Source organism: Kogia breviceps, chromosome 13, assembly GCF_026419965.1.
Source record: "Kogia breviceps isolate mKogBre1 chromosome 13, mKogBre1 haplotype 1, whole genome shotgun sequence".
NCBI lineage: Eukaryota > Metazoa > Chordata > Mammalia > Artiodactyla > Physeteridae > Kogia > Kogia breviceps.
The window spans coordinates 70,968,156-70,993,962 of record NC_081322.1 but is presented as its reverse complement, the minus strand read 5'-3'; the positions used below and the strand labels follow the sequence as shown (position 1 = coordinate 70,993,962).

The 25,807-nt window shown below is 40.3% G+C and overlaps 1 protein-coding gene across 19 annotated transcripts in view; it reads right to left on the bottom strand.

The window, feature by feature from the left end:
* PHACTR2 (phosphatase and actin regulator 2) overlaps positions 1-25,807 on the bottom strand; it is a 254,793-nt gene that overhangs the window by 129,065 nt on the left and 99,921 nt on the right. For 3 of the 19 annotated variants that reach the window (XM_067010950.1, XM_067010934.1, XM_067010948.1), the window contains exon 1: positions 2,452-2,700. The exons of 11 other annotated variants lie outside the window; for them this stretch is intronic. In XM_067010950.1, coding sequence (XP_066867051.1) covers positions 2,452-2,497 — 46 coding nt within the window. In that variant the 5' untranslated portion in view covers positions 2,498-2,700. Of the gene's footprint in view, positions 1-2,451; positions 2,902-25,807 lie in introns of those variants that run through there. 5 more of the 19 variants (XM_067010943.1, XM_067010942.1, XM_067010946.1 and 2 more) reach the window with 4 other exon arrangements.

Sequence of the window (25,807 nt, the reverse complement as noted above, 5' to 3'; positions counted from 1 at the left end):
TCTAACTGCACGTTTTCAGAAATCATTATTACTTGGTCTTCTTAGAACATAGATGCAGCCCTAAGCTGAAAGGCTCAAAACAGCCTGAAATCAAGAAAGAAAAGCAAGCTAACTTGTGGCCTATAGGGTTCATTTTTACAAAAGCCCAAATCGAGTAACAAGTATAAACTATCAGACTCTGTGCTATTGACTCCTTAGACTCAAACAGATTTTCCCCGTTAAGCATTTACGATGGGAATTCTCTTCGCCACTGTAATCCCTAGCAGCCACTCTAGACTTAAACAACTAGTAGATGCCTGAGATCACACAGAACAAAGATCTTCACATCACTTGTGAAGCCAGTGGCAAACAGCTAATGAGTGAACAAAATACTTGGAAGGGTAGAGGGTTTGACATTCTCAGACTCAGAGAAGAACACCAACATGAATATAAAACTTAAGATATGGCAACCAAATGTTCTGTTTTTGTTGTTTTTTCATTTTCATTTGGAATCTAAAGGCAAACTTCAGGGAAATGGAGTGATAGTAATACACTTAGGGGATATAAATGGATATCATGAGAAAACTGCTCCGCTCTTTACATTTAAAAACTTCAGTCATAGCAACTATCATCCCTTAACCAACAAAACCAAACCAAAAAAACCCTCTACTCATGATGTCTGAATTGGTCACTCCAAGATATACAAACTTTTAATCAACTAAACGGAGGACCTGTAATTTAAGTATAACACCATTCCATGAGATATTTCTCTGAAATATCTTTCATGATCAAGCATAACTTTTTGTTTAAATTACTTATAAATAAACTGCCCAATCTCTTGACATCATTAGTCATTGTATTAGGAGTTACAGCAATCTGGGTATTTTTTGCTGTACTGGCTAAGAGTTATTTAGGAAGGTCACATTTTAGGATTCTACTTTGCTTCTTAGACATCATTTATGTAACATTCCTTGATTTTTATAAATGCAAAATTCACTTTTCTAATATTAACCCTAACAATACTTTGTGGCTAAAGAACTAAATTCAGGGCAGTACTTTATACCTGTTGTACTGGAGTACTGATCTAACTCTGTGCTTTGCCAGTGCCGAAATTTAAAAATATAACTCTTCCTTGAAATGAAAGAAGTCACACTGCTTTAAAGTAAGACAAAGGAAAGTAAGCCTTAATTGCACAAAATAGTTTACTAAAATTAAGATCCTAATCAACACTCCCCCTCAAATTCCCAAAAAGCTATCAACATGAAGTCTCTTCTGTTCAGCAGCAGCACTGTACAACCTTGTCAATAACAGTAAGGGAAGGTGTGATCTTTTTTGGATTCTGATTTTTCTCCTTTGCAGACGGTTGGTTCTCCTGAGGCATTAACATAAGCCCGAGCAAAGCTTCTGATATTTCAGGGAGTGAAACTCTACAATATAAACAAACCCATGCTGGGGGAGGCTGCAACGGTAGAATGCTATCTAGTTAGAGACATCCTGGAGCTGATTAAAACAACGACAACAACAAAAAAAAGAACCCTTCATCTCTGCCCTGTCATTTCCTTTCAGCAAGATCCTGTTGATGTTTACACAATTTGAAAAGTGTATCAAATATCTCAAGGAATAACTTAAATGCCCCCTTTGAGGTTTTGTTTTTTAATTCTTGACGGAAAAACATATCAAAATAGTATCTTTTAAGTATGTTTCATCATCCAATCACAAGTATCGCCACCAAAAAGTTGTTTATCCCTACACTACTGGAGAAACGCCAGACATACCTTCCTTCCTTTTTTTTTTTTTTTTTTTAAGAAAATGTTAACAAGAAACTTAAAACAGGGCAGTACAGCTCAGAAACATTACACACGTTTCCATCAAACGATCTCTAGCCCTGAATAACGGGGTTCATGAAATGTTTCCCCAAATTTTATAGCTTGTGTCTAATAAACAAGTATCATTTGAAACAATTAAGCCTTTTTCTGTTAGTTGTTAAGTATTCAGCGTTCTGCCAAGATAAAAGAAGGCAAACAGCACTTCTACGAAACACAAAACATAAACCAGTTGACAAGCTTGAAAGAATTCAGTTCTAGTCTGTTCGGAAGCCAAGTGTAAATACAGAAAAACCTGCAGGCGAGTTTATCTTGCTCTTTAAGTTTCGCGTTTTTAAAACAAAGCAATACGCCAATGGCGTTTCTCGTAAATTTCAGGCTCAGAAGTAATTCAGAGAAACACGAAAGCGAGGCATCTCGGAGAGAAAATGGAGCCTGTGCCTTTAAGGTAAAATAGGCTGGATCCCAAAAGGCATTCCACTTTTGCACGACAAAGAGTTTGGGGGAGCGCTACCTCTCGGGTTTCTCGGAGGGACTTGGCGGGTTCGGGCAGAGCCCGGCTCGCCCAGGAGCCCTCGACCGCCCAGGCTGCCCCGAGCCAGCCCAGCGCCCGCGGGGCGGGAGCGCATCCCGTGCGCCCCGGACTCACCGCTGCTGGGCTGCGGGGACAGCGTGGAGACCGAGGTCTGGCCCATGTCTCGGGTCGCAGGGCCAGGTCGGGAGATCACGCGGCTCTTTTGGTCCTTGGATCATGGGTCCGCTCGCAGACAGATTCCCAAACGTTCATTTCCCGGTCCGTGCGGAGCTGCCCGCCGGGTCCCCTCACCTTCTCCCCTTCGCGGGTCTCCCAGCCCGGCCGGCCGCAGCCGGCGCGGCGGATCCTGCCCAGCGGATGCCTGTCATTCCTCTATGCAGATTAGCTGGGGTCAAGGGTCACGGGGGAGGAGAGAGGGGGAGTGGGCGACGGGGGAGGTGGAATGAGGGGGGCGAGGAAGTGGGAAGGGGAGAGGCCCGGGCTGGTCCAGCCGCGCCTGCGGGGGCTGTGAGACCCGCGACCCCCTCAGGGTAGCAGAGAGTTCGGGTGACTCCCGTTTAACTTAAAACGTTCCCTGTCAAATGATCCTTTAAGGCTGGAAGAAAAGGAATTAAAGTACTTAGTCACGGTACTTAATTTAAGAAAATTTGTTTCGTTAAAGCTAGTTCCTTCCTCACATTGTTTGCTGATACGTGTGCATTTTTTTTCTCCTTTTAAAAATTATCTTCCTTTTAACAAGTGGAATTTTAAAAAGCAGTATTAGTGGCTTCAATCAGGTTGAACAATAAATCTGAATGATGGATCTACGTGTGAGATCAACAAGGTATACACTTTGCTCTCTACCACCTAGACTCTGGGAAGTTCACCTCTCCTATATTCAGAAGAATCACTGTGAGACTATCAAACTGCGTGGTAAGGTGTTTAAAATATACAAAAGGTGAAAACAACAGTAATTTATTTTAGAAGCTACTAACATTCCATAAAAGTTAAATTAAATCCTACTGTAATTAAATCTCAACCTGAAACTCCTTAAAAATATGAATACAAATAAATACTGTTGATGAGAAATCTATATGCCATATCTCCATCTATCTATCGATCAATCTATATAGATAGATCGATAGATAGATGGAGATAGATATGGCGTTAGACTGGATGGTGACATAAATGTGGTTCACTTTAAGACAATTCATTGAATTGTGTACTATGATTTGTGCATTTTTCTGAATGTATATGTTTCATTAAAAAGGTTTTTTTAAGTGTATTTTTCTTTTGGGGGGCGGCCAGGCCGCTAGGCTTATAGGATCGAACCCAGGGCCCCGGCAGCAAGAGCACCGAGTCCTTACCACTGGCTACCAGGGGATTCCCAAAAAAGAGTATTTTTTTTAGTTTTTTAACTTACTTTTATTGGAGTATAGTTGATTTACAATGTTGTGTTAGTTTCTGCTGTACAACAAAGTCAATCAGTTATACATATATCCACTCTTTTTTAGATTCTTTTCCCATATAGGTCATTAGAGAGTATTGAGTAGACTTTCCTGTGCTATACAGTAGATTCCCATTTGTTTTCTATTTTATACATAGTAGTGTGTATATGTCAATCCCAATCTCCCAATTTACCCGTCCCCAACAGTGTATTTTTTAAAAAACTATATTTAGCTCACTTGCCACAGCTTTCACTTTTTAGGTTATCCTAGACATTCAACTCTAAACTATTAAAAATCTATAGAGTATATAATCATTAGACAAATGCAAATCAAAACTACAATGAGGTATCACCTCACACCGGTCAGAATGGCCATCATCAAAAAATCTACAAACAATAAGTGCTCCAGAGGGTGTGGAGAAAAGGGAACCCTCCTACACTGTTGATGGGAATGTAAATTGGTGCAGCCAGTAGGAGAAGGTATGGAGGTTCTTTAAAAAACTAAAAATAGAGCTACCATATGATCCTGCAATCCCAGTCCTGGGCATATATCCAGAGAAAACCATAATTTGAAAAGATACATGCACGCCAATATTCATTGCAGCACTATTTACAACAGCCAGGACATGGAAGCAACCTAAATGTCCATCAATGGAAAAATGGATAAAGAAGATGTGGTACAGGGCTTCCCTGGTGGTGCAGTGGTTAAGAATCCGCCTGCCAATGCAGGGGATACAGGTTTGATCCCTGGTCCGGGAAGATCCCACATGCTGCGGAGCAACTAAGCCCGTGCGCCACAACTACTAAGCCTGTGCTCTAGAACCCTCGAGCCACAACTACTGAGCCTGCATGCCACAACTACTGAAGCCTGTGCACCTAGAGCCTGTGCTCTGCAACAAGAGAAGCCACCGCAATGAGAAGCCCGCGCACAGCAACGAAGAGTAGCCCCCACTCGCCGCAACTAGAAAAAGCCCGGGCGCAGCAACGAAGACCAAGTACAGCCAAAAATAATTAAATAAATTAATTTTTTTTAAAGATGTGGTACATATATACTGTGAAATATTACTCAGCCATAAAAAGAAACGAAATTGAGTTCTTTGTAGTGAGGTGGATGGACCTAGAGTCTGTCATACAGAGTGAAGTAAGTCAGAAAGAGAAAAACAAAGCTAACACATACATATGGAATCTAAAAAAAAAAAAAAGGTTCTGAAGAACCTGGGGGCAGGGCAGGAATGAAGAGGCAAATGTAGAGAATGGACTTGAGGACATGGGGAGGGGGAAGGGTAAGCTGGGACGAAGTGAGAGAGTGGCATGGACATATATACACTACCAAATGTAAAACAACAGATAGCAAGTGGGAAGCAGCCACATAGCACAGGGAGATCAGCTCGGTGCTTTGTGACCACCTAGAGGGGTGGGATAAGGAGGGTGGGAGGGAGATGCAAGAGGGAGGAGATATGGGGATATATGTATATGTATAGCTGATTCACTTTGTTATAAAGCAGAAACTAACACACCATTGTAAAGCACTTATACTCCAATAAAGATGTTAAAAAAAAAAGATCACATAGAGCCTTGCTTTGTTTTTTGAAAGCCATTTGCTTGTCTGTTTCATCATTTAAGTTGCCCTCTTTTTTTTTCACACCCAAATAGCCCACCCTCTGCTGTGGGGAAAACTTTTTCCCTAGAATAGTGTAATCAATTATCTACTTCTTTTTGCCTAATTCACTCTTAAGAAACACTGATTTTTTTTTTTTTTTTTTTTTTTTTTTTTTTTTTTTTTAATGGTTACAAAGACCTTATCAAGGTCTTCCCTGGTGGCGCAGGGGTTGAGAGTCCGCCTGCCGATGCAGGGGACGCGGGTTCGTGCCCCAGTCCGGGAAGATCCCACATGCCGCGGAGCGGCTGGGCGCGTGAGCCATGGCCGCTGAGCCTGCGCGTCCGGAGCCTGTGCCCCGCAACGGGAGAGGCCACAACAGTGAGAAGCCCGCGTACCGCAAAAAAAAAAAAAAAAAAAAAACCTTATCAAATTATTTAAAATGTTGTCATCTATGTATACATAAAACAATTACACAGAATCTTCAGATCACTGGGGTGCTAATGGGGTACACACGTGAGCCTGGCAGGGACTCAAATGAGACCAGGCTTGGAGCCATAGGGCTTTGTAAAACTGGACGTCCTTCTAAGGACCTGAGAGGAGTGGGGTGACGAGGAAATGGCCACTTCAGGGGTTTGGCTTAACCCCACTGCTCAGAGCTCCACCTCAAGCTCCTTTCCCATCTTCACGGAAGGGAACCCATTTTCAGACTGTTTCCCCACTACATACAAGCCAAGTCCCTAAAATCTTGCTGTGGCAAACACACGCAGGAATCCACTGGACCAGGTCTTTTTTTAAAAAAATTATTTATTTATGTTTGTGTGGGGTCTTCGTTTCTGTGCGAGGGCTTTCTCTAGTTGCGGCGAGCGGGGGCCTCTCACTGTCGCGGCCTCTCGTTGCAGAGCAAAGGCTCCAGACGAGCAGGCTCAGTAGCTGTGGCGCATAGGGCTTAGTTGCACCGCGGCACGTGGGATCTTCCCAGACCAGGGCTCAAACCCGTGTCCCCTGCATTGGCAGGCAGGTTCTCAACCATTGCGCCACCAGGGAAGCCCCTGGACCAGGTCCTTATAAATATAGCAGAGAAAAGCAAGGAACTCTGGGAGCATTACGGCTCACTCTCCTACTTACATCATTCTGGACAGAAAGTAAAAACGGGTTAGTTTCTTTAGTAAGTTAAATGAATAAAGTTAATACAATAACAAAATTGTTCCCTAGCCCTTCCTGAGGCACAGGTCGAGGCGCATCTCTAGGTGACACCTGGTCCCAGGTCATCTGGACCCCCGCAGAGCTCAAAAACTGATGCCCCCAGGAAGCCTGACATCTCTGCTGAGCAAAAGCCCCTGGCCTTGGGGCACTGCCCCCTCCCCAGGCCCTGACGTCAGGTGACCGGGCATTGCAGTGGGAGGCATGCGGAGAGCAGAGCTGGGACACGGTGGGAATGCTTAAGCAGGGTCACCAAAGCCACAGAGACCTCAGTCTATCCGAGCTGGTCCTGCAGAGCCAGAGGATCAGCTCCACAAAGAAACCCTGATATTTTTTAACAAAACTGAGGATTAACCAAGATGTGAGTTCTAATTAGGACAATGAAATTAATCCTAACGAAATTTCCTTTTAAAGTGGAAAGCTGCTGTGTTTGGGAACACATTCCACCTGGGAGGTTCAGCAGTGAGAGTAAACAATTATAATGGCTCTTCTACTTCTTCCTTTAAATTGTCTTAAAACAACAACAACCCCCCCAAAAAAGACCTGGTTGAGTGTTCTCTCAATCTAAATTGAGAGGAGGAAATTCTCACTCTTCTTTCCATTGATAGAGCCTAATGGATAAGGGAGGTCACTGATTAGAGGAAATATACCATAAATTTTGCACATCAGAATATGTAAATACAATGATTTTCTTTGAAATTAAAAAAAGCTAAACTTTGAGGTACAATGTCATTTTTGCTATCAACAATTCTTTTCCCTGAGAAACAATAATGTGTTTCTTTTTATTTCTTCTGCAAATTCATATTTCAAACATCAAAGGGGTACTCCATAGCTCTAGTCTTTCAGGATTTACTAAATCCATCTATATTTACCTTATTCAAAACCTTTCATGATTTGCTAGTTAATATAATCTTAGCCTCATCTGGGATTCTTATAATCCCCCGATCAGGTTACACACTTTCCTCTGAAATTTTTCCAGTTCCATTACATTATCCTTGAAGCATGTCAACCAAAACTGCAGGAAGTGGGCATTAAAGTCCCATTATAAGGGTGGCACAGTTTATTCTATTTTGTTTCCAGTGCTTCCATGAGGCTTGGTGTTTTAAGAGCCTTTTCATCACAGGTAACAAATTATATTAATGAACATAGAAAAAGTCCACAGAAATCCCTAAATCCATTTATAGGTCACAACATAAAGGTTAGAATTTATCATCTAACCAAGAGTATGTTAAGATAATCCCCCCCCCCCCCACAGGGGCTTCCCTGGTGGAACAGTGGTTAAGAATCCACCTGCCAATGCAGGGGACAAGGGTTCGAGCCCTGGTCTTGGAAGATCCCACATGCCGCAGAGCTACTAAGCCCATGTGCCACAACTACTGAGCATGTGCGCCACAACTACTGAAGTCCATGTGCCTAGAGCCTGTGCTCCGCAACAAGAGAAGCCACCACAGTGAGAAACATGTGCACCACAGTGAAGAGTAGCCCCCGCTCGCCTCAACTAAAGAAAGCCTGCACACAGTGACAAAGACCCAGAAAGCCAAGTATAAATAAATAAATTTATTTTTTTTAAAAGATAATTTCCCCCCAGATTGCCCTTTTCTTGCCTCATTACAGCTCATCTGCTATTATTCAGCCAACTCACAGTTTTACTAAGAGCTCTGCATGTTAATCCCTCAAGTTTATAGTTTAACAGTGGGAATGTTTAATGTCATCTGAAAAAAATGGATGCTTCTCTGTGTTACCTCTTTCCAGAGAATTTATAAAATTGCTAAAGAAGATTAGTGCCAACATCTAACTTTGAGGAAATGATCTATTTATAACTCTTCAGCATTGGTCCTGTTCTTCAGTCTATATTTCTAGACCAAGCTCTCATCCAGTGATATCCTGGTAAATGCTCAACAACTGGTTTGATCTGCGGGTGGGGACAAGACTGATGTGTGATTTGTGTTTGCTGTTTTCTATGATATAAGTACTTCTACAAGGACCAATTCAATGAGGGGTCAGCTGGCTTGCAAAATTTATGTCAACTGGTTTGCCAAACTTCTGGAAATTTAACAACGGGCCTCTATGAGCAGGCTTCAGTGTAACACCACTTTCGTGTTTTTTAATATGCTGTCATCAAATCATACCATGACTGATTGTGAGAAACAGTTGAAGTCAAACCTTCCTAAAAATATAGACTGACAGCATCTTCTGATTTTTTCCATTATCCGGCCTAAATATTTTTGAACCCCCGAAAGACCTTCTGTGATTTATTCCTTTACTTCCGGGAAAGAAATTAAATTGGGTGGATTAGTTAGAGCGAATTTCCCCTCCCGGAAACTGCTTTGCCTTTTGACAAAGAGGTTGTACTTCTTGAGGTTTTCAAGCATTTTACCCTATAGCACAGATTTCACTGGCTTATGGGAGTTATTAAATTCATCCATCTGGGGTACCCAAAGTGACACTTACACTTTTTATGGGTGGAAATCACTAGTTCCATGAGATAAAAGTTAAAAGCAGACATAAACCTAAACTTTAGCAATCTATTTGTGGAAAGGTCCTTTCCTACCAGGTCAAAGTCCAAATTGTAGGCAAACAATTTGGTGACTAGAGAGATGGTTTACAATGAGTACAGTCACCATTACCAAGTCCTGTAACTTAGGTCACTGACGGCCTTTTGTAGTGGCCAAATCTCAGCTTGGAGTTGAAGAAAGAATGAGATCTTCCTCCCTCAAAGCACAGTATTCACTCATCCTAGGTGTCTGGTTTCCTGGCTGCTGCTGGCTCTGCTAGGACTGCATTTTGAAACACCAGGCATTTGGGGGTGAGGGGTTAGGAGGAGAAGGGTTCGGCAGAGTACCAGAAGATGAGACGGTTGATCAGAGCAGTGGTGGTCTAGGAAGCAACAGTGGCCGGTGGTGGCCAGTACGGGGAGATGAACGTCTCTTAACTGGCACCCTCATTCCTGCACTTGGCCATGAAGATCTAGTGAATTACTGACATTTGCCTGAGTGATGGGAATGCAGTCATAGAAAACCTTCTCCTAGTGGAAAGGAAAAGAAACTTAGTAGTTAAAACTTAGTAACTTTCCAAATAGGATTTTTTTTAAGTGTATTAGTTTGATTTCTAGATACAATGGTCAGAAGAAACAACAGAAATTCACAGATGATCTAAAAGTATAAGTTTAATCATGTATTTTCTTCCTACCTACCACTGTCAGATTTATTTATTTACTTTTGCGGTACGCGGGCCTCTCACTGTTGTGGCCTCTCCCGTTGCGGGGCACAGGCTCCGGACGCGCAGGCTCAGCGGCCATGGCTCACGGGCCCAGCCGCTCCGCGGCACGTGGGATCTTCCCGGACCGGGGCACGAATCCGCGTCCCCTGCATCGGCAGGCGGACTCTCAACCACTGCTCCACCAGGGAAGCCCTGTCAGATTTATTAAAGAGCAGAAAACTGTCTTTTCTCCCTTTCTCTGGTGGAGGTGCTAAAGGTCAATTTTTTAAATTAGAAGGCTATTTTTACCACAAGAGGTTCTAATAATCACATACAAGAATATATAACTCAGAAACTAAAAGCTGGTATGCAAAAGTTTTTAAGTAGGTTTTTACTAGACTATCTGCCAGTTTTTTAGAACTTTGCATTACTCCAAAACCTGGCTACATTTTGTGAAAGTCAGCATCTTTAGAAACATATAACTACTAAAAAGCAAATAGAATGTTATGATTTCAGTTGAAATTCTGTATATGCAACCAGTGTTTACTTTTTAAAACGTTACTCTTCAGCAATGCCACCAAATGCTTCCTATGCCTTTTATTTTGACAATGCTGAGAGATTTTTAGTTTTAACACGATAATATAAACAGACAAAGGAGACTCTGGTTAAGAAAAAAATTACAACTTTAGACATTCTAGTTATATTCAGCATAGTAGGAGAGAAAACCACATTCCAGAAGTATCAGAACAGGAAACAAACCTGTAAGACAGGCTTTTCTTTCCTATTGTTCTCATATTTTTATATGATTTATTTCCTGAGTTTTTCTTCTACTGCTTGCTCAAGCTTAAAGGATTAAACAAAATACCTTGCCCCTGTTTTGCCCTGAGTGAGTCTCTGCAGAGGGCGTGGTGTTTCACACGTGTGCTTACTTAGTGATTGAGCTGGATGGTTAGAAGATTTACTCTGGAAAATAAAGACCTCGAGGGGTGGTGCTGGAATTTCCTTTTCCAGAAACTTTCCCCCACCCCAGGAGAAAAAGTGTGTAATTCGCTGCATTTCGTTTTACAAGAAAAACAAATTACTCATCCACAGTATTTAAAACTCTGACAACTGCTATAAAATGAAAACCTTTAATTTACTAACCGAAATCTATAGAGAACATTCCTTCAAGACATTTTTAATAATTAGTGCCCAATTTACAGAAAGTAATTGCTTAAAATAAGGTCCAAATCATTGTTTTATTAACCATCTATCTATCCCTAGAACCTAACAAAGTGTCTGGCACATAGAGGGCACTCAATATGTATTGTGTGATAAATCACATTTACATGATTTCCTTAATTATAGCAACTTGCAGCATGGATGAAAAACATCCAGCTAGGAATAAATGTATGATTTTGGTGATATAATGTGGACTGCATAGCAAGATGATATCAATGTGTGTCAGTGACTGTAAACTTCCTTTTATATGCCATTCTATTAATAATAATCATCATCTAGTCATTTAGCTAGAATTAACTGAGGATCTCCCATGGGCCTCACACCTCTAGTGTGAGGATAAGTGACGTACAGACCGTACCCTGGAGGACTTCACTATATACAGATATATATATTTATATTTACATATATGGTAGAGGGTGGGTATTCTGGCTTACAAGTAAATGGCTATAACAGTGAGTACTATGATAGAGGTTTGTTCCACCAAGAGTTAAGGTTGAACAGTGGGCTGCTATAGGGAAGGCTCTGAACTTTATTAATTGCTAAATCCACATCTTTCCTATACAGAGTCAGCAACTCATTCTGAAGATGACTCAAGATTGTGAAGGGATTCCTAAATCAAAGATTAAATTCTGATAGTATGTAGTTAGTATTAACTGTATTTCTTTCTTTATTGCTGACAGCTTTTTGAGGAATAATTTACAAACCCTAAATTCTACCCATTTTAAGTAAACAATTCAATGAGTTTTAGTAAATATGTAGTGCAACCACTTCTGCAGTCAGGTTTTAGAAAACTTTGAGAATCCTGAAGCGTTCCATCATGTCCTGCAGTTAACCCGGGTCCTACCCGCTGGCAGCAGGCAACTACTGACCAGCTTTCCATCTCCATAGTTTAGACTCTTCTAAAATTTCATATAAATGGAATAACAGCATATGCAGTTTTTTATATCTGGCTTTTTTCACTTAATGTTTTTGATTTTCATCCATGTTGTTGTATGTATTGGTATTCTGTTCCCTTTTGTTCTGAGTAGGGTTCCATTGTACGGCTATATCAAAGTTTGTTTATCTATTTACCAGTTAATGGGCATGTGGGTTGTAACTATATTGCATTGTATTGTATTCCTATTCTGTGAAAATACATAAGATCTATCTATCTATCTATCTGTATGATAGTTCCGTATAAATAAGAATTTATTAGTTCATCAGCCATCCAACATTTATTACGCATCTCCTTTGTACCAGGCTCTGTTCTAGGTATTTAAGATATAGAATTAAACAAAAAGTAAAAATATATGCATTCAGAGAACTTACATTTTAAGGAAAGAACAGAAAATAAGCAATGAACATAACAAATCTGTAAATTTTATAGCAATTTAGAAGATGAAAAGTGCTATGAAATAAATGGGGAAGGGTAAGAGAGACGGATTAGAAAAGAAAAGAAAATGAGAGAAAACTTTAAAAAGAGCAGGCTAAAAAAGTTGATCAATTAAGATGGTCAAGTTAGCCCAAAATTCTGATTGCAGTAAATGTGAAAGGAATATTCATGTCTAATGACAGAGAGTAAAAGATTGGAGCAGAAATCCAATGCATCTCTCTATCTGCCAGTTCTGGGAGATACATCCAAAAGAGCAAAAGCTGAAAATAAAAGCATGAAAAATATATACTTAAGCAAATACTTACCAAGGGAAAATTGGTGTATCAATATTAATAATAGATGAATTAAAATTGAAGTAAAAATAATAAATAGCATAGAGGGACCGATTATATAATGATAAAAAGAATAATTTAACAAGAAAATAGATGTACAAATTATCAGCTAGTATGCCCCTACCATCAGAATCTTGAAATACAAAAAACAAAAACTAACAGAATTAGGATAGACAAATTCACAATAATATGGAGAGATTTTAACATACCATGAAAAAGTAACAAGATCAAGCAGACGAAACATTTTTAATGTTATAAATATGAACAATTCATTTGATAAGCTTGGTTTTACGGGTATATGTAGACTCCGGTATTCAAGAAATAGCAACTACACATTGAGTAAATACTGGATCTCAATAAGTTTTAAAGAATCATATTATATAATCAACAATCTCTGACTATAATGTAATGAAATGTGTTGATTTCTTAGAAATCAATAAGAAAAACAGTTAAAACAGGAAAAAAAACCCCTCTCATACTTTTTTGGAAACTTTTTTTTTTTTTAAAGTGCTCCTAAGTTACACAGGAAATCAAATTGGAAATTATAAAGTGTGTAGAAGAAAACAATGAAATGGTGGTAATGTGGTAATCAGAGGTATTTTTAAAGTTTTAACTGCATTTTTTTTAAAAAAATGGTTTATTCAGAGAGAAATAATATAGTTATACAAATAAATTAGGTAAGTGTTAAACTGATGAAGCTAAAAAAGGAAAGAAAAAAGAAGAAAAGGAACAGAGTAAGAAAGGGAATGATAAAAATAAGGGCGCAAATGAAAATAAGAACTAAAAATCAAGAGATCTGCTTTGGTATATTCAGAAACTTCATTCATCCCAGTAAAAAGCAGGGGTTGACTTAATAAATTAAGAGAATGCTCTGCATTTCTGAACGGAAAAAAGTAATTGGAATGCAGGTAAAGACAATTCTAGATGAAAAACAGAGCTATCTGGTAGTTACACGAACTGAAACATCACTAGTAGAAAGGTGACTTTAAAACTTACTATTTCGCATCCCGGGGAAAACACAGATGCGTATTTAGTGTTACTTAAACCACTTGCATTATTAAATAGCATAGCATTCTATAAATAAAAACAGATGCTGAATCTACTGCTTATTTTTGTTTTCTTTAGAGTAAATATCTCTCTAATACTTTTTTTTGGACTACAGTGGTATCTTTAAAACTTCAAATGACATCTTAAGGGAATTGCAAATAAGTAGTCTCTCATATTTCATAGGTCTAGCTTCAACTGTTCTTTACAGTTATGCTTCTGGTATTTTAAAACAGAAAAAAAAGAAAGCTCTAAGCTATGTTTCTGAAAACATACGTAGTTTTATTAGAACTTAAATCTAAATCTACGATGCCTCCAAGTAAAACAGCCCCCTACGGGAAATCTGTACATATTGAAGAGGCTTTAGAATATAAAACGGCTTTCAGTAACTGAAAATTATTTCTCAATTAAGGAAAGTTGACACATTCTCCAAACAGGTGATAAAGATGGGAGCTGAGAAGGGGCATGAGGCAACTTGCAGGTGTTCACACTTAATCTCTCATCAAGACAAGGTTTGTTCAGGGAGAAATCATATAATCACACAATTAAGAAGCAGACATAAAAAATGGGCTTGGAATATCTCCATTTAAAATCTATACAGCACTCTCCAAAGCAATGAGGCTCTTTCACTGAAGGGTTTTCATTTCCCAACTTCCTTAAGCAGAGGGCTTTCAATTATGAGAATGCACAAGGGAAATTTTTCCAAGGGGGAAAGGGGCCCAATACACAATAAGAATCAATCTTTACGTGAAAGATTTATTGTTTTATTTTAAAAGAATATTGTTATTCTCGCTCTATTTATTTAGCAGGAGAAAATGATGTGGATTTTGCTGTGCTATAAATATTCCAAAACCCACATAAAGCTCCAAAGATTTCACTGTTTCTACAGATTACTTTATTTCTTCTTTATAGGTGTGTAAACCATACTGTTTTGTGAGCTGATGACACATCCGGTGATTTGTTTCTGTGAACCAATGCTGAATACGATACTCAGCTACATTTATGAATAAAATAGTCAACATTGACACACATTTCTCACTTGAGTCTGTCATTTTAGGGTGATATGTTTTGCTTTGTTTCTGAGACAAATATTACCCTATTTCATCTAGGGTAAAAAAAAAATTCATTTTATCCAAAAGCATTATGAATATTTAGTTGTAGTCCATTATTTGTGTCAATGTAGAAGTATCAAGTACCATATTCTGAAAACTGTTATTACCATGTGAAGAATGAGACTCCTTATAGCTTGCCAAAACTGCAGTTACTAAAAATCCATGGCTTATTTTCTTCCCACCTTCTGTCTACGTTTACCTCAAGCTTTGGTTCTCAAACTTCTGTTCATCTCCCTCTTTTATTGCTAACTAGAGGACTCATCCTTCCTCAGGTTTTATTTTCTATGTCTACTTGGGTTGAATGATTCTCAATATCTTGCCTCCAATTCTCCTATATTTTATGTTCTAAGAGATATGTTGGCTTAGATGTCAAATCCTCTGGGACCTTAATCTATATATTTCCATAGCAACTTGCCCCATGGAGTTTATCCCAAGTTCTATCCCAAATAGAAAATATGGACTGAAAGCCCAAGAAAAGTAAAACTGCTCATATTATCGATCTATCGATCGATCGATCGATCTATCTATCTCCTACTATTGGAATGTAAGCTCCCCAAGGAAAAAAGATTTTTTGTTGTTGTTTAATACCTTATCTCCTTGCGAGTTGGTGGCAGTCAATAAATATTTGTTGAATGAATGAAGCAGCTCCATCTTTACCTATCCTTTCCTCATTTGTAAAATGGGGGTGATAATAATAGTACTTCCCTGAATCAAGTATAAGGATAACTGATGTAACACAGATGAAATGATTAGAACATAACCTTGCATGTCATACCCGATCAGTAAAACTTAGCACTATTAAAGTATAATAATATCTAAATATACTTTGTTGAAGGAACCTGTTAGGAAAAAGAGCCTGAGTGCCAATTCATTTTCCAATACAGGGGAACCGTACCACTAAGGAGGTTCAACTATAGGTTAAGTTTTGAACTTCAAAAATTTAAAGTCATTTTGAAATAAATTTGGATATGGCAGTATACCTTCAAAATAACAAAGGACTTGAAGTCAACAGGTTAAATGTGATTTTTGCTGCAGGAATGTATATGAAATTATGCTTATTGTCTATCATAAATTCAGAATCTGTCTAGTCCAAACTCTAACTCAAGCAGAAATCCCTTCTGATATTTCCATCTAAGTGATCGGGATACTTTTCAAGTCTTTTCTGTATGTGATTAAAAAGATTGGCCATACCAAGTGTTGGCAAGAATATACAGCAACTGGGACTTTCATACATTGTTGGTGGGAGTGTAAAATGACAATTTGGAATTTGGAAATTAGGCCTGGCAGTTTCTATAACCTTAAACATACACCTATCCTATGAGGCAGAAATTCTACTTCTAGGCATTTATCCAAGAGACATGAAAACATATCCATAAAAAGATCTGTTTAAGAATGTTCACAGCAGTTTTATTCATAATAGCCCCAAACTGGAACAGGTCAAATGCCCATCAGCAGGAGAAGGGGCAAATACAGTTTGGTGCACCCGTCAGTGCAATACTACTCGGCAACAGAACACTGTGCCGCGCTGCCCCCAGAAATGAAGGACTTATTTCCCCATCTGCTGGGGCTGCTCCTGGAAGACAGCCCTTAGCAGTCAGCCCTTTTGGGAGGGGTGGCGGCAGATTTTTCTTGGCTGAAACAAACAGCCTTACCCAAAGTACCATTCTCTTCCTGGAGAAGCAGCCCACATCCAATGCCGGATTAACAGGGGAGTGGGGACAACTTGAAATTACTCTAAGAGGACATGCAGCTCCAGAGCTCCCATTGGCAGATGAGAATTCTACCACTGACCCACCCATGGCAGCTGTCACTGAGAGCTTCCCAGGGGATCAGTCCAGCCGGGGAGGGTGTTCAGGCTGCCTCAAGGCTTCACTTCTCCCTCTGCTCCATCCGGCTTCTTTCCCTCCCTTCCAAAGCCTTAGATCCCAAGAGGCCTCCTTAATAAATGCCCTGCGTGCTAATCTATGTCTCTTTCTAGGGAATCCAACCTGTGAGAAAAACGACTGATAAACCCAACTAAATGGAGGACCCTCAAAACCATTTTACTGAGTGAAAGAAGTCAGACACAAAAGGGTATACATATTGTAGGATTCCACTGACAGGGTTCTAGGAATGGAAAAACTAATGGACAGAGAGAGAAATCAGAACCATGTTTGCCTCTGGGTAGGGACTGACTGGGAGGGGCCAGGAAGGATCTTTTGTGGAGTTGGGAATATTCTATATCTTGATAGGGGCGTAGGTTGCATGGATGTATGCAGTTGTCAAAACTCATTCAATTGTTCTCTTAAAATCTGTGCATTTCACTGTATGTAAATTTGTAAACTATACTGCAAGCCAAAAAAGAAAAAAAGGAAGAAAGAAAAGAAAAAAACAAGTAACCACATCAAACTTGGTTCAAATAGAACTTGTCATCCAACATTCGAAATATTTAAAGTTTCACTATGGCCAACTGAGCCTCTGTTCATTTGGAACCCGGCAGTTAGTTTATTAAACATACGTTTGGAAATTGACATGTCTGTTGTGCTCATCTTTCTGTGGATTGCAAAACTAACAGACATGCTCTTTCGGTGTGAGTCATTAATTTAAAATGCTGTGCTAATCAGTTATAGCTCCAGAGGCCTGAGAAAAGTCATGAGACTGCTTCTTTTATGACATTTATTCATTCCTTGAAATATTTGGTACGATATTGATTCAACTGTAGATTTATCTACCTCTCTGCTCATTTAGCATTGATCTCTCAGATAATTCTAAATCAGATTATGAAATCATAAAATCTAGATTTTCAGAGCTAGGAAAGACTTGAGATCCCTCAGTTCGAGGACAAGGAAGCTTAGGCTCACAGGAGGTAACTGAATTGCCAAGGTCAGTTGCCCACATCTAGGCGAAAGTAGATGGACATCCCAGGGCACACCTCACCAGGCAAACGTGCCCTATGCTCTGTGCCGTGCTCCCCTCCACAGCTCGACTTAGAGAAGAAAACCTAAGCATGTATTTTATCCTGTGATTTCCTTTTCCCTCCACTGATGTTCCTTACTTTATAAGAGTTCCCTAGCTTAGGATAAGAAGTTCAGTTGGTGGAATAAAAGACTCTTCGTTGATCTTGACAGAGATATAATTTTTGTCGTAAAGTAGGGGAAAACAGCACATCTGTTGCCTCTCTGCTTTCCTTTACCTCTCACGTGGCAATTTGTTGGAAGCAACTTTGGTGAAAAGTAAACTATATTTGATTCTCAGTATACAGGTTTGACCAAGAAACCGAGGACATTTTATTAAGAATTCCAAAGACCTTCCGTCTCCATGGAGAGGGAATAGCTAGTATGTGGTAATAGGTGCAAAGTTAAGAATTAAGTCTGAAACATGAACAAAAAGTAAATCTTAAATGTAAACACTAGGGTTTCCCTGGTGGCGCAGTGGTTGAGAGTCCGCCTGCCGATGCAGGGGACACGGGTTCGTGCCCCGGTCCGGGAGGATCCCACGTGCCGCGGAGCGGCTGGGCCCGTGAGCCATGGCCGCTGAGCCTGCGCGTCCGGAGCCTGCGCTCCGCAACGGGAGGGGCCACAGCAGTGAGAGGCCCACGTACAGAAAAAAAAAAAAAAAAAAAAAAAAAAAAAAAAAATGTAAACACTATACTGCAGTCATCTCTCTATCTAGCTTTTTTCTCACAAATCCTGTGGCTTCCATACAATGAGCTATAAATCTTTGCTTCGGATGGTTTCTAAGAAACATCTGGAAAAGCAGATGAAGGCCAAGAGAAGAGAATGAAAAATAGAGAAAAACTATAATTAATGACAGAGTCCATCCTCTCTATCTTTTTTTTTTTTTTTTTTTTCCCCACATCCATCAGAAACATAAAAAGCTAAAACCTGGTCAACATCAAGTGTTGAGGATGTGATGGCGGCAGGACTTTTGTTCTATGCTGATTAGAGTGTCATGGGTACAAGCCACTTTGGAAGAGTCTGGCACCAGCTAATTTCTACCCATCTATTTTCTATGGTTATTTTATTAGAACATCTTAATTGAGATATAGTTCCCATAGCATACAATTCACCCATGTAAAGTGTACAACTGAATGGATTTTAGTATTCATAGAGTTGTGTGATCATCATTACAATCAATTTCAGAATATTTTCATTACCCCAAGAAACCCTGTACCTGTGAGCATCACTCCCCGTTTCCCCACAATTCCTCCAGCCCCAGGCAACCACAAATGCATTTTCTGTCTCTGGGAATTTGCCTATTCTGGACTTATATATATGAAATACAATATGTGGCCTTCTTTCACTATGTATGATGTTTTCAAGTGCCGTCCATGTTGTAGTATATATCAGTACTTCATTTCTTTTTGTTGCCAAATAATATTCCACTGTATGTCGATATTACATTTTATTTATCCATTCATCACTTTGATGGACATTTGCATTGTTTCCACTGTGGGGCTATTATGAAAAATGCTGCTATGAAATTCATGAACAAGTTTGTTGTGAAATATATTTTCTTTAAAAAAATTTTTTAATTAAAATTTTTCATTTATTTTAAATTTATTTTTTATTGAAGTATAGAACATATTTTCATTTCTTTTGTGCATATACCTAGGACTGAAATTGTTGGTCATATTATAACTCTATGGTTAATTATCTGAGTACCTGCCAGACATTTTCTTCAGGGTATCCTTTGAAGCACAAAAGTTTTTAGTTTGATGAGGGCCAAATTACCTATTTTTTTCTTTTGATTCTTATGCTTCTGGTGTCATTTTTAAGAAACTATTGCCTAACCCAAGATCATGAAGATTTATACCTATGTTTTCTTCTAAGAGTGTTATAGTTTTAGCTGTTAACATTCAGATCTTTAGTCAATTTTGAGTTAAATTTTTTGCTTATGGTGTGAGATTGAGTTCCCACTTCATTCTTTTGTATGTGGATATCCAGTTGCCCTGGCACCATTTACTGAAAAGATGGTTCTTTCCTCCACTGAATTATCTTGGCAGTCAATTTATCCTTGCTGAAAAATCAATTTTCCATAAATGTGAGGGTTTATTTCCAGACTCTCAATATTCTTCCATTTACTGCGTATATAAACTACTTCTCCACAAATAAACTTGGCATGTGGAGAGCTACATTAATTCTTTCAGGCTATTAGTAAACTACTAGTCCTTGAAGCCCTATAACAAACAGCTTGGAGATTTTAGCTTCGCGTCTCCACAGTAAGGTAAAGGGTTTACAACAGGGGTGTGGAAACATCCCATTGTCTCATTCCATGCAAGAAGGTGAAGTTTGCAGACAGCAGGATTCAGAGCAGCCTTCGTTATATGAAGGTGAAAAGACCAACTCACTTGCAACAGCTTTTCCAAAATCCAGAGTGAAACCTCAAAGCAGCCTGGTTTCTAAGCACGAGTCAGCTTCCTGACGTGCCCTGTGACTGGCCTTGTCTCCAAAGGGCCCAAGTTTAATTGCACGGGACACCTCTGAGACAGCCAGGTGCAGACACATCCGGGACAAATGCTCCTGCAGTGAGGCGACAGTCACACCTCTTGCAACCAGGAGCACCTCTCCTGTTTTGGGAAACTTGCCAAACACAACTTTTAAGGGTGAAGAAGGAGGCTGCTGCTGGGAACACCTGGTGCTTTTCTATTGTCTGCCAGGAACTTCCGGCCTAAAGCTTGAGGGAAATACCATGGATGTTCCAGAGATGGGGTGGGGGGGCTGTGCCTGCACGGGCTCATGAATTATCCTGCTTAGAGTTTTTGCCAAAAAGCAACTGAATTTCTTATGCTGTGAACTATTATAACACACACACACACACACACACACACCCGTAGGTAGACAAGTGGTCCAGGTGTGACAGCCAAGGCTTAGCTCCAGGTAGGCACTCAGCCTTATTTCAGCCCCTGGGTGTATGCATGTCATTGCTTCTGGGAGAACCACCCTCAGCTCTGTCTACCTCACAGGTTACTCAGGAATTGTGAGGCTGCTCACTTTTGTCAACAGGAGTTAGTGGCGCTGTTGGATTCCCGAAACTCTGAGCTTCGTAATGAGATCTGAAAACTGACCCAACTTAGCAGGAACCTATCTGATAGGGAAGCAAAAGCCATGCACATATGTATACTCACAACATCCACAGGTAATTCGCACATCCCAGAGGGAAAAACGTGGCCTTAGTCACTCAGAAGAGATTTTCATTTGAGAAATTCTGGCTGGAATGCCCTTCAGCTAAAATAATCCAGCAGACACAGGAAAAGAAGCAGGCGTTCAAGTACATTTGTTTAGCTCAAGGCTGGAATCTGATGCAGTTAGGTGAAGTTTCTTATTCTTGGAAGAACCTAAAACGTTTTTAATTGAGGATTTCACATGTAATCACAAAACCCCCCAAACTCAGCTGTGCTTTAAAAATTCATTTCAGTGATGATCATTTTGTGATATATAGAAATATCAAATCACTATGTTGTGTACCTAGCACTAACCTAGTGTTGTTAAGTCAGTTATACTTCATTTTTTTTTTTAAATAGGAAGGGAAAAAAATACATTTCAAAGCACCAGCACATCAGGTAGTGGCTTTCACTCCTTTATGGTCAAATGTCCTAAAATTCTCTAGTAAGTTATTGCCCCCCCCCCCAACACCCTTCTTTAGGTATGAATGAGAATCAACAAAGCCTACCAACATTTTAAAACCAAGACAAAAACCTCATTTGTGCATCTCTTAAATTTTCTCTGATTCAGGACCTTTTCACACCCTCCTTACCCCTTGGGCTCGAATGTCACTGTTTATAAACAAACATACAAAAATAAAGGAAAAAAGGAAGGAAAAGCTGTTGACTTTGCATGGTGGTTGGCTGGGCACAGGACAGTTGGAAACCACAAGGGGAGACAAGATCTGCTGGGCTTTATTTGGCTGACACGCACACACATGTGTACATACACGTTTACACACACAGAGGAACGTGTTCTGGGGAGAAGCAGCAGTTGTAGGAAAGAGAGGCTCCCCTGTCCACGTGCCGCAGGAAAGTGAAGAGCTGGCTTACACCTTCCACTAGGCCCGCAGGCCTCAGCTGCAGTATTAGTGCCTCACAGCCCTTGAAAACCCACCGGCTCTTCACTCCTTTCTACCTCCGGCTACAGTCTTCCGCTGCGACAGGCTGGGACCTGGGGCCCTTTGCTGCAGTGCTTGCACCTGGACAAACGTCTTCTCCAGCAACAAAATACAAAGAAACTATAAGGGACTAAAGAGAAGTGCGTACACGCGCGGCTGGGGCAAATTATGAACAACAAGATACGAAAAGACCAAAAACCCAACTGCCACGTTTGAACAGCCGGGAGCAAAAAGCAGGGTACTGCGCATGCGCACCCTGCGCACAGCACCGCCGGGAGGGGTGGGGAGACCACCTAAGTCACCCCTCCACCCAACCCCGGGGCCAACCCCTATCCTCCCATATAAGGAACCAGCTTACCACGCCCCCTCAGCGAGTGCGCAAGGGAACCTGTTACTCGTTTTCTCTCCCTCCTGCTGCAGCATGAGTCCCAGTAAAGCCTTGCCTGAATTTTTTGCCTGGCCTCTTCCCAGTTTCTATTGATTAAAGAGTCCAAGTTTGGTAACATCATCAGTGGCTTCAGATTTCTTGACCACCCCGCACCTCTCGTCTTTCCTCACCTACCCCACTGATCACAGCCTTCGCTCTAAATCAGCCCTGCTTTGCTCCTCCTGTGCCTCACCTTCCTGCCCCTCCAAATATTCCCACTTTGTACACAATCAGATCCATTTGCTATCCTTTTGTCCTTTGGATTTCATTCTTTTGAGAACTCTGTCTAGAATCATGATGAACTCTTACTAATCAGTAAGGGAAATGGATGACTAAATGAGCTCTCAGGGAAATGCAAAAGAGGCTCTAACAACCCTCCCCATCTCAAAATACCCACCATTGTGACTGGGTCCTGCCTTCCCCAAATGACATGCAGTAGAAGAATGTGGAAGAATTTGCAGCTAACAATGGAGTTCTTAATTGGACACTGTCTTTATTATTCCACTATTCTGAGTTTTATTCATGTCCCCAGCTAGATGGAAAATCCCCTGAGGGGCTTCTCTGGTCATGCAGTGGTTAAGAATATGCCTGACAATGTTGGGGACACAGGTTCGAGCCCCGGGCCGGGAAGATCCCACATGCCGCGGAGCGGCTGGGCCCGTGAGCCATGCCCGCCGAGCCTGCGTGTCCGGAGCCTGTGCTCCGCAACGGGAGAGGCCGCAACAGTGAGAGGCCAACATACCGCAAAAAAAATTTTTTTAAATAAAAATAAATAAATAAATAAAGAATCCACCTGCCAATGCAGGGGACACGGGTTCAATCCCTGGTCCGGGAAGATCCCACATGCCACGGAGCAACTAAGCCCGTGCGCCACAACTACTGAGCCTGCTCTCTAGAGCCCACGAGCCACAACTACTGAGCCCACGCACCACAACTACTGAAGCTCACGCGCCTAGAGCCCACGCTCTGACACAAAGAGAAGCCACGGCAATGAGAAGCCCACGCAATGCAACGAAGAGTAGCCCCCGCTCGCCGCAACTAGAGAAAGCCCACGTGCAGCAACAATGACCCAACCCAGCCAAAACTAAACTAAATTAATTTAAAAAAAGAAAAAGAAAAAGAAAATCCCTTGAATTCTCCAAATAGACCACAAAAGCAACCACTCACCAGTCCCCCCAGAGAGAGGTGGAGGCTCTATCTCAGCCTCCACCTCTCTCTGGGGGCCTGGCAGCATCCTCTGAACTGCTCTCCCATGTCCACTATGGCTCTTCGACAGTGCATTCTCCACACGGCCAGGGTTAATGAGACCTAGTCTCTCCATAAGCCCAACCCTTCAATGGGCTCCTATTGCACATGTACAAAAACTGTAAATCCTTACTATGGGCTACAAAGCCTCCCTGAACTGGCCCTGGTGGGCTCTGTGTCCTCAATTCTGCTCATTCTCTCCATCAGCCTCCCCTCTCCAGCCACATTGTCAGTCCTTACTGTCCTCAAACACAGGCATGTTCCCTCTTCAGGACCTTTGCACTTGCTTCCTTCTGTGTCACGTGCTCTTCTCCCCAAATATCTGCATGGCTTCATCCTCTCTCACTTCATCCAAGGTCTCCCATAAGCCAACAACTCTCAAGGAGGCCTTCCCTGCCTCTATATAAAGCTGTCCCATAACTATCTGTCTATTTTCCTTTATTATCCTCCCCTTTCACTTAGCTAATATTAAGTATTTATACATTTCAAACAAATGCATGCTCACAAGGGCAGGGATGTAGCCTGTCTTCACCATTGTATCCCTAGAGACTAGCCCAGGGCCTAGCTCACTGTAGGTGTGAATGAACGGACACATGTTAAATTGTTTCCCTTTACTGCAGGAATTTTGAGAGGAAAGTAGATCATTGGTTAGGAGTAGGATTTGGAGTCAGGTTGCTCTGGGTTTGAACCTTGCTGTTATTTATAGCTGTGGGACCCTAGCAAGTTTTTAACCTCTCTGAATCTTGGCCTCTCTTCTGCCAAATGGAGATATCAAAATACAACAAAACAATGTAAAGTGCTTACTGCAACAGGTATCACTTAGTACTGGTTCAATAAATGATAATATTTCTAATTATCAATATAGGTCACTAGCAACTGGTCACCACAGAATGTTCTACATTTTAACGGAGACCTAGAATATTCTGTGTTTTGTTCTTTTTACCACTTTACAAAATGTAACAGATGACAGCATAGTAAAGACTCAATCTTTAGAGCCTTGCTAAAAACACATTTTTAAATTCTTTAGAAACAAGCCTTAGCCCACTATAGGCACTTAAGAAATGTTGACTATAGAGAATCATCATCATCATCACAAGAGTGTTATTTTAGCACAAACATTATGAAGAATGGGAAAATGTTGTTCTTTGTTATTCTGAAGCTAAGCCCTGGCCTTATACTTAGCATGCTGAGCATAACTTCACGTCAGGAGAGGCGAAGGCTTTTCTTGTATATTTTTTCAGGCTATTCAGATATTAGTGCTTGGGGGAAATTCCTTGAGAGGCATGTTAAGCAGCCTCATATCCTCCCATATTCTTGGTTAAATTTAAAGCTGAGGTCAGAGTGCATCTGCCTTTCTTGACATTTCAAGAAAAGTGGAATTCTAATTATCTTCTCTATTTATTCCATGAACACAGAAAAGGGGGCTGTGGTTCAATGATAAATCATGCAAAGTGGGACACCTTTTCAGTTGTACTGGAAGAACGAAGTTATGTCTAAGAAGTGACCGTGTTACATTAAAATACGTGTGTATGTGTTTGCATGTGTCTGTCAAATAAAGGTAATTAGGTCCTAGAGTTCTGTCTCTCATTATATTATGGATATTTGGAAGCTACTTAATTTAGTTATTTTTAAAAGTCATTAAACTTTAAGGAGACACGTTATGACATTAATGTTAGATAATACCTATTCTATTTAGAGGTTTTAAAGTGGGATATAGTTTTATAATATAAAAATCACCATTTATTGACAGATTCTCACAATGGAAATGAAATTCTAGATTTGGGGCCCTTTGAAGAACCCATGTGAGTCTATATCTCTCTCATGCCTAGCCTATGACTTCAGACATATCAGATGATCATTTAAATACCTGTTAAAGGACTGGAGAACATATATTCTAATATAAAAAGTTTTTTAAAGTATTCATGCCAATGTTTCTGACGTGTTTATCTCTGCATAAATATTTCCCCCAGTTTTTAAAAATATATATTCTTATAGAGCATTGTTTTATATTTATAGGTACTCAAATCTTTCAATCATTTCTTTTATTGTTTCTGGTATTAGTGTTGCATTAAGGAGTGACTTTCATACTCTAATGGTATATAAATACCACTTTTTTAATATTTTCTTCGGGTACTTTTAATTTTTCACATGTAAATCTTTATTTCATCTGTAATTTATTTTTGTATATTGAGTGAGATGAGATACACGTA